Source organism: Notamacropus eugenii, chromosome 2, assembly GCF_028372415.1.
Source record: "Notamacropus eugenii isolate mMacEug1 chromosome 2, mMacEug1.pri_v2, whole genome shotgun sequence".
In the NCBI taxonomy this organism is placed as follows: domain Eukaryota; kingdom Metazoa; phylum Chordata; class Mammalia; order Diprotodontia; family Macropodidae; genus Notamacropus; species Notamacropus eugenii.
In genome coordinates this window covers 462,923,661-462,937,477 of record NC_092873.1, presented here as the reverse complement: position 1 = coordinate 462,937,477, position 13,817 = coordinate 462,923,661, and the positions used below count along the sequence as shown (strand labels likewise).

Genomic DNA, 13,817 nt, shown 5'->3' with positions numbered 1-13,817 from the left:
CCAGCTGAGGCATCGATTTGAGGGGTCCTGGGACATCTGATCACCCCAGAAACATGAGGGGTAACAAATGGAGGAGAAGACTCCACAAGGAGAAAGTAGAGGTTGAGGAGACAGAGTCAATAGTTTAATTGCTTTTACATTCAGTACTTCATAAGATTCTCACAACAATGCTAAGGAAAATCAGAGAAGAATTATTAGGTCCATTTTACAGATGGAAAAATGAAGGCAACCTGGCCAGAAATGCACAAATAACTAGGAGAATTAGAGAGAATTCCATTCATAGTCTTCATTTGACCCCAAACCCAGATATTTAAGGACAGAGAGCACAAAGACACCGTTTGCGAGAGCCTAGAACAATTTTATTGTGCTGTAGATTTGTCTTGGGTCATTTCAGTTTCATTTCCTTTCCATTCTCCACTTTCTTTCCTTATCAAGAAGGTTTCAGTGATGGTACAGAGCTGGATCAGAGGGTTTATGACACTCTAGAAGCAAACACCAACAAAGATCATTTAGATAAACTTTGCCTCCTTTTTGAGAATTGATTCAAGCTTTGGAATTGTGATAGGAACAGGTAGAATGAAGGCATGAGACAGTGCTATCCATCAACAACCCTGGGAGGGGGTGCTACAGACTTTCTTTAGGTAGGGAAAGCTGGAGATGGGAGAATGCTAACAGGCCTCTGCTGAACACTTCCTGAGGGTAGAACATTCTACAAGGTGCTGTTGGTGAACAGAGAGTCCCTTCCCTTGAGCCTATGATCTAATATGTACCCAGAAAGGAAGCAATTGTAAGGATGCAGGAGTAACAATTTAGAATGAAGTTCATCAGAAAAGCATTCCTAGAGGGGATGACTTTCACCTGGAGAGCATGGCGGATATGGATTGGTAGAGGGAAGTAAGGGGAGTTAGAGTATTCTATGAAAAGAATAAGGGCAAGACCCAGGAATTGGAATGTGGTGTGGACATGCAAGCATGGCCTGGCCTGAACTCAGGGGAAAAAATAGAGACATCTAGGGAAACCCTTTTTGGAGGAAGAACATAAATGTCCATAGTTCCCTCTCCTTATCCTGCTTCCTTCTTCCCTACATTCCACCCTCCTCTCCTCCCTCATCATCACCCCCACCCCACCCACAGACAACTGTTGGATAGATAGATGGGAAGGATTGCTGCCTTTATTTGGGAATCAGTGGAAGAGAGAAACACACAGAGTGAAGAGAAGTCAGGAAAAGAGGGAAGTCTGAGGAACCCAAATTACTCTTGGATCCTGAGGTTTCTAGATCTTAAGGTGTGCTCTCCAAAAAGAACGTATTCTGGATATGACCTTCCAACTCTGCCTCTTGTAGCTCCTCATCTGGAGATTCAACAAGACACAAGTGATACTTAGCCTCATCGCTCCCACTTAAGTCTGGGGCCAGGTCACAGTACTGGTGCCAGAGGGTGGAGAAGATATAGATGACCCCCAGAATCAAGGCATCTGCTACTAGGTGCCAGCAGAAGAAGGTGGTGAGGAACATGATGTTTTCTATGGTATAGTAATGCCATGCGTGCGCAGTGAGTGGATAGAAGAGTATGAAGGCCATATGCATCAACCATGTCCCCGTCACTAGTATAAGCCAGGTCTTGATTAGCCAAAGCTGCGGTTGGTTGGGAACCCAGAGCTCCATGGTCATCGCTAAGGCAAGCAGGGAGATGGAAAACAGGAGAAGAATATGGCTTTGTTTCTCCAGTCCTTCCATATGCCAGAGGTGACAGGACATCAGCGGGATCAGCACGAGTATTGCCAAGACCTGAGCCCCCACCTCCAGGCCCTGCCGTCTCCTGGCCAGGCAGCCCTGGCTCACCAGATCCACAAGTCCACTCAAGAAGAAGACAGTGAACATGGTGACATGCTGCCACACTGTGGGGAATATGATGCTAAAATATGGGTCATTGTAGTCAGTCACAATCAAGGTGGCATGAAAGCTGGAGATCTCATGCACGAATGAGGCTATGCCAAACAGCACCTTCAGCAGCCCACCCAGGGGCAACTGCCACAGCCAGCCCCATCTCTTCTGGCTCCTGGGAAGGTCTGGGGGAAACTGGTCCCTGAGCAGTGCCAGTGATGTCAACACTCCTTGGTAGATCCCAAAGATGAAGATAGCAAGGCCCGGGATGATATGACCACCAAAGTCACCCATGGTCAGGAGGCTTCCAAGACTGAAGAACTGGGCTCAGATATGGCCACTCACCCAGAGGAGTCAGAGGATCTGAATGGAGGAAGAACAGCCATCTGGCTATTTTTTTCAGGCCACTCCCACCTTTAACCTGCCCCCCAACTGCTTATACAGGGTGGATAAAGTCTTAAGGTTTTAGCCCAGGGCTATGCTAGTCTTTCTGTCCCTGTGCTCTAGAACATCGAGTGCCGCTGAAAGAAATGCCTCCCTACCCTTGTACCCCATCCTGTGACCTCCCTTCAGTGTCTTTTACTCACTTCATCTTCCACTTGGGACTTTTTTTTCCCACTGTTCTCTGCTCCCCCACCCACAGAAAAGAGGAAGGGAGGTGAATGAGGTGAATGCTCCTTGGGGAGGGGGCAACCACACTATCTGTAGCACAGGCGTATTTTAACGTGTACAAATGGCAGTCATAGAACCATAGAATCTCAGAGTAGGAAGGGATGTCATTGGCCACCTCACCGCACCTATACATCTGACTGTAATTAACAGATAGCTATTGATTTATTGATTGGTCAAGCATTCCTTCCAGAAGGCACTGGGCAAGCGATCCTTCAGCTTCTGCATGAGACCTTCGAGGATGGGGAATCATCTCCCTTCTGAAGCCCCCCTCCCCAATCCCTCTCATTGTTAGGCAACTTTTCTTTACACCAAACTTACCCTGCCTCTTAGCAACTTTCACCCTCCAAATTCTTATCTGTGGGACTCAGCAGGGAAAGAATAATCCCTCTTCCACTCAACAGCCCTTCAAAGAGGGTGGTCTTAAGATGAGCCCCAATAAATTCTCCCTGGGCATGGGCACTGACACCCTTGTATTCTCAGAGTCAACTTTGCCCATTGTTCCTTGCATGGCACTATTTAATGAGCACCAAGTAAAAGGAGCACTTGCATTTAGCTTCAGAGGACCTGTATTCAAATCCTGAACAAATCACCTTACATCTCTTAGTTTCCATTTCCTTATCTATAAAATGAAGAGGTTGGACAACTCTTCAAAGGTGGCTTCCATGCTTTCAATCTATGATCCTACTTCCCACATTACCCCCAAAATTTCCCCCATGGTAGAGGTGCCAGAAATTTGCCAATAGAAATTCATGCCTTTAGTAACCTTATTTTATATTTAAAGGATAAGGGATAAAATGAGGTGGTTTGATTGGACAATCATTATGGCCCCTTTCAGCTATAAGATGTTCTATGGTTGTAGTCTTTAGACAGGAGCTGGGTATAGTATGGATTAGTATAGATTTGACTTTTGGTGAGAAACATTAGGAGGGAACAGGGTTAGATAGGTAGAAAGACTTCTTAACCTCAGAAAGTTGGTCAGCTTTGGATGTTATCACGTTTTTTACCTAGAGGACAGTCAGAGATCGAAAGATTATTGTGGCATTAGAAGGGACTTCATAGATAATAGAATGGGAAGGGACCTTGGAAGCTAGTTATTCGTGGAATAGTGGAGAAAGTGCTAAGTCTCAAGTCAGGAAGAGTTAAGTTCAAATCTGACAGCAGACACTTAAGTGACATGATATGAACTTGGGTGAGTCACTTAGCCTCTCTCTGCCTCAATTTTCTCAACTGTAAAATGGGAGTAATAATAGCACCTACCTCCCAGGGTTGTTGTGAGGATCAAGCGAGGTAAGTTTTGTAAAGCACGTAGTGTCAGGCTCACAGTAGGCACTGAATAAATGCTTATTTCCTTCCAAGATGGAAAGAACCTTGAAGTTAATTAAGTTCAACTGTTTCATTTTACAGATAAGGAAACTGAAGTTCTTCAGACATCAGAGAATTAAGTGAATACCCACATGTCACAGATGTTGTAGGTGGCAATCCCCTGACTACAATAGTTGTGATCTTTCCATTGTAACATGCTCCTAAGGTATCCGGAAGTTATGGTCCTGTTTTCTCTGGCTAAAGTCCTGCTTGAAGGCAGGGGAATGGCTAAGATGATCCTTTAAAATGTCCTTTTGCATATCCTACAGACAGTGTAAATTCAGGTAGTTGGCATTGCAGGAGCAGAGGGAGGGGAGAAAGACAACAGGTGATGGGAGGTGGGGAAAGAGCCTACTGCCTCAAATAATTCTGAGCCAAGGAGGGCAGATTTCACAGCTTTGCGGTCCCAGCTACTGCTATTAGCACTTTACCTTTATTTACCATATTTGGATATTTCAGAGTCTTCCCTACACAAAAGGTGGGTGTGGAACAAGCCAATAAGGCAGATGAGCTCTGAGAGCTCCATGGGCAGAATCATTACATTTGCCTAGAATGAAGCTAAGGTCAAAGGTCCAGTCCCTGTGTGGGCCAGTTGGCTACAACTTGTTTCACGGTCACAGGTTCCCTGCCCCTCTCTGTCTTTCATGTACATGTTCCCAAGAGGCCTAAAGTGGAAAAAAATATAAGAATGGATCAGGCCAAGGATAAGACCGTGACTAAGGTTGATAGAATAAATAAATAGAGTTCTGTACTTGGAATTAGGGTTCGAAATTCATATCCGATAGGTACAAGCTGGCTAATATTGGGCCATTGATTCATCAGTTTACTTATCTGTAAAGCCTCAGTCCCACATTCCCTGTTGGACCTCTCCACCTGCAGGTATCATTAGCATCTCAGACTCACCATATCTAAAACAGAACCTGTTGTATTTCCCTAAAACAACCATTCTCTCCTTTGTGCTAATGGTTTCTTTTTAGGGTATCACCAGCCTTCTAATTATTCAGACCTTAGAATCATGACCCTCACTGAGGACCACACCCCCTCTTTCCTCCTCCCCCATGTTTGTAATGTACATCCTCTTCACCATCTCAGAGAATCCCCAGTTTTCTTCAAAGGTCAGCTTGGGGGCTGCCTCCTATGGTAAGACTTTCCCTGATTCTCCCCATCTACCTTCCATTCTGGGGCTCCCACGCTCCTAAAATTAGTCTTTATTTACTTGTTTCTGTACACAGCGTATCCTCCTAGTGAAATGGGAGTTTCATGAGGCCAGTGATAGGTTGGTTTTAATTTTGGGTTCCCCAGCACTTAGCACATACTAGGCACTTAGTACACATTAACTGAATGGGTGTGGATTTGCCTAAGTTCACAAAGCTAGAAAAAGAAAGAGCCAGGTTTTAAACCCGGACCCTTTGATTCTTAATAAGGCACTGGTGTTATAGTGAAAGAACCTTGGACATAAGTCATCACCCCATGCAGATTAGGAACTTTACATATTTATTTTACATGTCTGTGTTCACCTTATGCATTCACTAGATTGCAAGCTAGGAGGCAAGGTGGATCAAGAAGAGCTGCGATCAAATCCTGCTTCAGATACTTCCAAGCTGTGTGACCCTATGCAAGTCACTCAATCTCTCTGCCTCCATGTCTTTGTCTACAAGGAGGATAAAATGAGTTACTGTTTGTAAAGCACTTTGCAAACTTTGAAGGGTTATATAAATGCTGGATATTATTATTATTGATTATTACTACCAAAGAGAGATAGGATGGTGGATCATAGATAGAAAATTGGAAGGAACCTTAGAATTCCTCTTGGACAGTCTTATTTTATAGATAGGGAAACTGAGGCCAAGTTAAGTGAATTGTCCAAAGTCACAGATATAGTTCCTCTGACTCCAGATCCATCTCTCTTTTCAAAATATCCTAGGATAATCAACCAATCAATTAAGTATTTATTGTGCTAGGCTCTTTGCAATGCAAAGACAAAAATGGAATAGTCCTTGCCTTTAAGGCACATTCTTGAGAGATACATCATGAGAATGAGAAAAAGGATTGTGGCAATGATGATGAAGGCAACTTTGGAAGGAGTTAGTATAGAGCAGCAACATACTCTTCTAGCTATAAACTTAGGGACAGTGCTTGAACAAGAGTCTGAGTAGCCAGGCACTTGAAATAGACAAGATGTTGAACTAGAAAGGGGTATGTTTTGGCCACTCTGTTGCTTCTGACCAGGCAGACTGAGGAGACATATGGATGCATATATTTATTTTTTTAATTAATTTTTTCAGTGAACAAACAAGATTTTTCTCTCCCACTCACTCCCATTGGGCAGAAAAAGGAAAAGGAAAATCCTTATTGCAAATATGCGTGGCTAAGCAAAGCAGATTTCTGCATTGTTCACGTCCAAAAATGCCTGTCTCGTTGCACCTCTTGAGAAGGTGGGCATCGTACTTCATCTTTGGCCCTCTGGAAGCATGGTTGATGAAACTTCTCAAGTTCTTTCAAAGGTGTTTTCTTTATAGTGTTATTGTATACATTCTGTTGTTATAGTATATGTTCTTTTGGTTCTACTGACTTCACTCTGTATCAATTTAGAGAGGTCTTTGTAGTTTTCTCTGGCTACATTAATTTTTACTAGAGCCAGCACACATCTCTGCCAGCCTAGTTATTTGTGGCTAATATGACTAGGATGCCAATAGTGGGTGAAGGAAAAGCCCAGAAATGATAGTGGACATCCACACCATGGCCAGAAAGGCATCAGAGGCAGAATAAAATTCAAGCTGGCCCCATAAAGAGTCTCCACAAGGGATATTTGTGTCCTCCTCCCCTAGCAAAGTCTCAATGATGCATGCTGTTCCCATAAGGCATGCTTATCCTAACCCTGTGGCTTTGAAGATAGAGATCACCCATCTCAAACCATCAGATCCCCAGCAATAGCAGAGAGGGAAAGCCAAGAGAGGGTGAATGATTACCAACAGAGGCAGCTTCAAAGCAATGAAATAGAGCAGAACTGGGAGGTTCCTCCACATGAAGTCAACTGCCCCTTTGCCCTTCAAAAGTCATTCGGTGTGAGCTCCCAGTTCATTCTCAAAGGGTCTCATGTCTGATGGCACACTCTTGCCAAATTGAAATAATTTCCTGAGCAATTTTCAGGAAATGAAGGTCTGATCTAAGACCACCAGCCAACTGAATTCAACAAATTGTCATTGGGTGCATACTATATATTGTAGATGCAATGGGCGATGTAAACTGTAAAGATGTCACAATCCCTGCTCATAGGATGTGTACATTTGAGTTTGTTGGATAAAAATTCACGAGTAAAAAAATAAAGAATATCACAAGACAGTATGTAATTGCCTCTGTACCTTTGCTCAAATGGTCCCCTATTACTAGAATGCATTCCTTCTTCATTTGTCCAGGAAGGATTTATAGGATTAAAATCACTAGCTTCCTTCAAAACATAGTTCAGGTGCTACTCTCCCCTTTCCTCCCCAAAATCATTCCTAATATTTCTGTTTGTAAGTCTTCTCTCCCTCTTAAAATTACTTTAACTTTCTTCATGTTTTGTGTTATCTTGTCTGTTGCCATGGTGGGTATCCCCTGAAGAATGTAAATTCCTTGTAAGAACAGGGATTATTTTATTTTTATCTTGTTATCCTGTACCTAGAACAGTGACTTACATACAGTAACTGCTTGAGAAATGTTGATTGAATACTGTCCATGTCATAGGATTTCAGAGAAGGGATAGGATTTCTGAGTTCAGTTCACCAGGAAAAGCTTTCTGGAGGAGGCCAAGGACAGTTTGGACAGAGTCACCTCCAGAAAGATGTCTAGAACCATCAACACAACTATAGGAGATTGACATGGAATGAAACTTTGTAAAGGCACTTCAGAATTTACTGCCGTCTTGAAATCTGTGAGCAGATTTCATCGGTATCAGCAAAAAATAAAATACCTCAAAATTCTCTTTCATTCTTCACCAAGACTAGGCTTTAAAGTATATTAAATGAGGGTGCTACTAAAGAGAACCCAAGGTGTTATAAGGGGATTTGTAAAGCACCTCCCACAAAATAACTTTATGGACCCATCCAGTATTGACCCACTTTGTTAATAATTATTGTAATCTGGGGTTCAAGCAATGGGAAAACACATATCACCAGTTTTACCATATTACCAGTACCACCATATCTCATCTTTTTTAAAAATTTATTTTTTATTCTCAACTTAAATACCAAAGAAAGAATGTTTTCATATGTACAGCAAAATATAGGAAAAGTATCATATATGAAACTGTGAATTTCCATTTATATCATTCACTTAAAAAATAATTCCACATTACTTTCGAAAATGTTTGCCTGTGCTTCCTTCTGAAAATCCTTCCATTCTTTTGTGCATTTTTTTACAATGCACTTTTGTGTATTGTGATTTTCTGAAATAATCCATTTTGTCATTTCCTATAGCGCAATGATATTAAATTAAATTCATATACCACAATTGTTGTCTTTTGTGCAGTTAAAAAATATTTCCATGGTCCTTTCTTTTTTGCATTACTACTGTTAACTCTCCCTCCTTATCCTATCCCCAATTAAAAAACAGGAAGATAAACAATTATTGCAACAATTAGGCATAATTAATCATCGGTCATGCCAAAAATTTTGTGTCTTTTTCCGTACCTTGACTCCATATGCTTAAGCATAAGTCCTCTGGAAACATCATTCATCACTGCATTGGTCAGAATTCTTAAGTCTTTCAAAGCTATTTCTTTTTATATTCTTGTTACCCTAATATAAATTGTTCTCCTGATTCTATTGACATTAATCTCCATCGGTTCATTCTACCCAGAATTTTCTGAAATAATCTCTTTTGCCATTTCTTACAATGCAATAAAATTCAATTAAATTCATATACCACAATTTTTTCAAGTATTCCTCAGTTGGTGGGCAGTCACCCTCTTAGAGTCTAGTTCTTTGCTTTTCATCTTTTTTCTTTTAACTCACTCTTCAGGATAAAAGTTTGTTTCAGTTGCGACTATTCCCTCCCCAACATGACCTTCCCTCTTAACTGACTCTATCCATATCACTGCTCTTTTCCCTGACAAGTTTGATATATTTCTGCACTAAACTCTCTGAGTGTTCAACACTCTTTTACCCATTTCAGATGAGTGAGTTTCATCTGCTGCCTGTACCCTCCACCTCTTCTGCCATGTTTGTGTACTCTATGTTTCACACACTTTAGTGATGAGAAATAACCCGTTCTTTTCCCTTCTTCCTTTCTATACTGGCTTATTCCTTTAACCTCCATTTTCTTTCCCCTTCTAAAAGCCCCAGAACAGACCCAATCTAGCCCCCTATTCTCTTTTATTTTTCTAATTTAACCCCTTTAGTGTCCTTTAAGGATGCTAAGGTTCTGAAAAGACACTTAGCCTTTCTCCCCCATTAGAACAATAGTACTTTGTTATCATATCATCCCTCCCAACTGCTCAAATAAATTCACTTTCTGGGTTTTTCTTGACTCTTGTATTTGTATTTCAAAGTTCCTATTCAGTTCTGATCTTTTCATCAGAAATGCTTGAAAGTCCTTCTATTTCTTTAAAAGTCTGGGATTATACTCAACTTTTCAGATTAAGTAATTCTCTGTTGTAAGCCTGACTCTTTTGTATTTTGGACTATTGTATTTCAAGATCTCTTCTCATTAGTAGGAGAAGATGCCAGGTCTCATGTGATCCTGAACTCCTTCTTTCTGAATATATGCAATGCATGCTGTCCTGCTTTAATTTGACCTGCATAATTTCCAAAAGCACTATGCAAAATTGTGCAATAAAAAACAGAGAGCATAGGAGGAAAATGGGGTTGGGGGCACAATGCTCAAAAACTTCCTCACTGACATAAAAAAAAGATAGGAGCCTAATTAAAAATGGTAGCACAGTTTTATTTGCGCTACATGATTAAAAATTATATATATGGTACAATAAGTAGTGATAAAACCCACAGCCTCAGGCTTCTGTTCTGACTGGCAGGCAGCATGAGCCAGTTGGGCAGTGGCATGTCTCATCTCTGGGTCTCAGATGAGAGGCTGTGGCAGAAGGGGATGTGGAAAAGTCAGAGTAAAGGTGGTAAAGACCTTCTCAGCTCACAGTTCCTACTGCACCAGAAGATACAGAATAAATATAGAACTTTACCTAGACAAAAGTCTGAAATTTGCTTGTGGAAGTGGATGTTGGAAGGGTGTTGCAGTGTAGAATGGTAGACCTGGGGTCAGGAAGGCCTGAGTTCAAATCTGGTCTCAGATACTTACTAACTGTGTGATCTTGGGCAAGTCACTTAACTCTATTTTTTGGCCTCGATTTTTTTCTGTAAAATAGAGATTATAATAGCACCTACCTCACAGAGTTATTCTGAGGATCAAGTGAGGCAATAATTAATTGTCAGGTGCTTACTGCAGAGTCTAACACATAGTAAACACTACGTAAATGTTAGCTGTTGTTGTTCTTGGATACAAATTCACTAATAAAAAATAAAAAATTTCACAATCAACTTGGAGCAAATTCTCATTTTAAAAACACGAGTTATAGCAGAACTGGCTATTTTTTTCTTTTATATGGGAGCACTATATTTTGGCTAGGAAATTCTTAGGACTTTTCCCTTTGGGGTTTCTTTCAGCAGGTGATCAGTGGATTTGTGCTCTCATTCCAGTGGATGAAAGAAGTTTCCATTAACAATCTTGAAAATATAGTGTTCAGGCATGTTTTCTTTTTCAAGGAATCCATTGACTCTTAAATTATATTTCCTTGATCTGCTTTTCAGGTCAGTGGCTTTTTATATCAAATAGCTTACATTTTCTTCTATTTTTCAATACTTGGATTTTGTTTTAATATTTCTTGCTGTCGTGTGCAGTCATTGATTTCTGTTTCTTCCATTCCAGTTTTCAGGAATTCTGTCCTTGGGTTCAGTTTACCACTTTCTATGCTAAGCTATTTTTCTCCCTCCAGTTTTTTTCTTCAAGAGCTTGTATTTCATTTTCTTTTGCTTTTTGTATTATTTCTTCTAAGTGTTCATGTATTCCTTGTGTAAAACCATTTTCCCCTTGCATTGTTTTTGCTTTGTTATGAAGTAGTTCTCTCCTTTGGGGGAATCTAAAGATCTACATTTATCTATTTAGATTTATTTACATTTATATCTATTTATTTAGACCAGAGGCACTATGTTTGGCTTACTCATCTCTCCAGGCTTGGCTCATGAATTGGAGCTTTGTCCAAGGACCAGGCTCTGCTCCCTGGTATGGTTCTGGTGGAACTGAGTGGGAGGAGAATATTTGGTCCTGGTTGGTCCAGTCTTGTGTTCTTATACTGATCCTTGAGGTTCAGAGTATTGGATCTCAGAATAGAAAGTCAGGGACCTTGGAGACTGGGGGTGTCCTAGTCTGAGCATGGCTATTCCATTTTCTCATTTACCCAGAGCTCTAAGGATACCACCCTGAGATTTTCTGAGCTCATTCTGGGGTTTTCTGACCTGCTTTGGGCTTCTTGGGGAGGGACCTCTATTATTGCTACTGATGGACACAGATCCCTTTAGGCTGTATGTGTCTCTGGCTTGTTGCTGTTCACTGACTTTTCTGCTTTCCCCCTTTCCTGCTACCTATGGGCTGACCTTTTGTAGAATTCTGAGGTGTCAGAAATCACTTACAGTAGTTTCTTATTGGATTGTTTGATTGTAAGTCTGGTGTGGATTTCAGGTTTTTGATGGAATTGGTATGTAGGAGTTGGGTGATCTGTCTAATCAGTTTAACTAGAAGTCCCTCTTAAATTTCTTTTTAATGGAAATGACACTTCAGAATCACAAGCTCATTGGTAACAGTCACTGTAATCCTTGGAAATTCCTTTGAAATTTCAGTGCTATTGGCTCTCAGAAAACTCAAAAGGAGGACCTTCAGCCAACGTGGCATTCAATTTTGGAAAAAAGAAAAAAGTCAGTGACAATTAGGGTTTTCACTAAAGTACTCCTCTAATACTTAATCCTGGCATGAAGGTGACCCCGAGTTCTCAGTGGCTACATCAGCTATACTAAGCAAAGCTCAAGCTATGTCAGGTCCCACTATGCTCTGAGGGTAAGACTAGATTCGTAACATTGCAAGAGGCTTACCACCAGCAGGCTGGTGACAAGAGTGATGCCTCCATGGCAACTCTTGAAGACTGTCTACTATTGGTTTCAGGTTCCATTTCAAGAGGAAATATCCCAAGCAGAGGGAATTATCATTCTTCTAAAGTATTGGAGCATAGCAGGCAATTTAGGATAGCATTTCAAAATTTCCTGGAAGGAAAAACAAAAACTTATTGAGTCAAATTAAATTTCAAAAGAAGTGAGGCTATTGAGAGTAACCAGTGGGCTTAGAAACCATGGTTAGTGGGGTGTCTAATCCAAGCATGTGAAGACTGCCTTGGGCACAATGGGTAGATGAGAACAATTTGTTCCAAGGGTAATGGACACAGGTGATGAAAAGCACTTAGAGCTTGGTCAGACATTGAAGATGCCAGGGTATCTACTGCACCCTGGACCATCTCCAGTTGTCCTGACTTTTGTCCTGCCACTGGACTTCAGAGCCTCTGTAAGCGAGCATGAGGCTGATGCCTCACTTAAATACAATTCACTTGTGAACCAGGATTTCACTCAGTGATGTCACTGGTCTTCGCAACAATGTGAGAAGCTGTAAGTTTTGGGATCTAGCAGTTGGTGGCTCAGTAGATAGAGCACTGACCCTAGAGCCAAGAAGACCTGAGTTCAAATTCAGCCTCAGGTGCTTTCCAGTCATATGACCCTGAGCAAGTCACTTCACTTCTGTTTGCTTCAATTTCCTCAACTGTAAAATGGATACATAGGGTTATTCCTCCAAAGGGTTATTATGAAAATCAAGTGAGATAATATTTCTGAGAAAGTACTTAGTTTAGTGCCTAGTACACAGTTGGCATTGTATAAATGCTTATTCTATTCCCTTGGTAAAGACAGGAGCTATCATACATCTTTATGTCCCACCATGCCTAACCATCTGACACAAAGTAAGTCATCAATGAATACTTGTTGAATTGAATTTTAAAAGAGGGATAGGAGCTACACTTTTTGTAGGTTTTCAGATCTCATATAAGACAGTGGTAGCACTCTTCTTTCTGAAAAAAAATGGAATACTCTTAAAAAAAAATTTCCTCAGATGGGCAAGTTTCAAGAATGTCACTGGATCATGAACTTCTTCTCCTTCCTAATACTTGTAAAATATTAGACTTCAGGCCATTTTGTGAGATACAATTCATTCAATGGACCCCAAAATGTGGTTCTCAGATTGCAAAATATGAAAATATGCCTCTTCCATTGCTATTGGCTAGTCACTTGTCTCCTCAGAAAATCTTTGGTGATTCTCTTGTGCCTTTTGAATAAAGATCACATGTCTTTGTTGGGAAACCAAGGACCTTCACAATCTGGCACCCACCTTATCTCTTGTTATTCTTCTCTAGGAATTTTATAAGGCAGCCAAACTGGACTGTCCTTTGTCTACCAAATGCAGCCTGTGTGTTCCCACCCCTCTGCCCTGACTGAAATTATTTCTTGTGCCTGGGACATCTCTCACCATTTTGACCCATTAAATTCCTACTCAAGACTTTAAAATCTAACTCAAATATTAACTCCTTCCATGAGGTCATAGGTTCACAAGTCACACGTTCATTGATATAGAGATAAAAACAATTACAGAGGTGATCACATCCAGCTCCCTTCATTTTGCAAATGAGGAAACTGAGACCCAAGAAAATTAAGTGACTTGTCCAAGGTCACAAAGATAATGTCAGAAACAGAATTTGAACCTGGTCCTTTGCCTCTAAAGTTAGGTCTCTTTTCACTATGCCAAGATGCCTATTTGGGGC

General features: G+C 40.9%; 1 protein-coding gene across 1 annotated transcript; it reads right to left on the bottom strand.

The window, feature by feature from the left end:
* Positions 1–346: 346 nt before the first annotated feature.
* Positions 347–2,311, bottom strand: TEDDM1 (transmembrane epididymal protein 1). Its single transcript, XM_072638609.1, has 2 exons — positions 1,255–2,311; positions 347–482 (listed from the first exon to the last, which is right to left on the bottom strand). Exon 1 carries the CDS (start codon positions 2,174–2,176, stop codon positions 1,280–1,282), a length of 897 nt encoding a protein of 298 aa, XP_072494710.1. The 5' UTR covers positions 2,177–2,311; the 3' UTR covers positions 347–482; positions 1,255–1,279.
* Between the last annotated feature and the right edge of the window lie 11,506 nt (positions 2,312–13,817).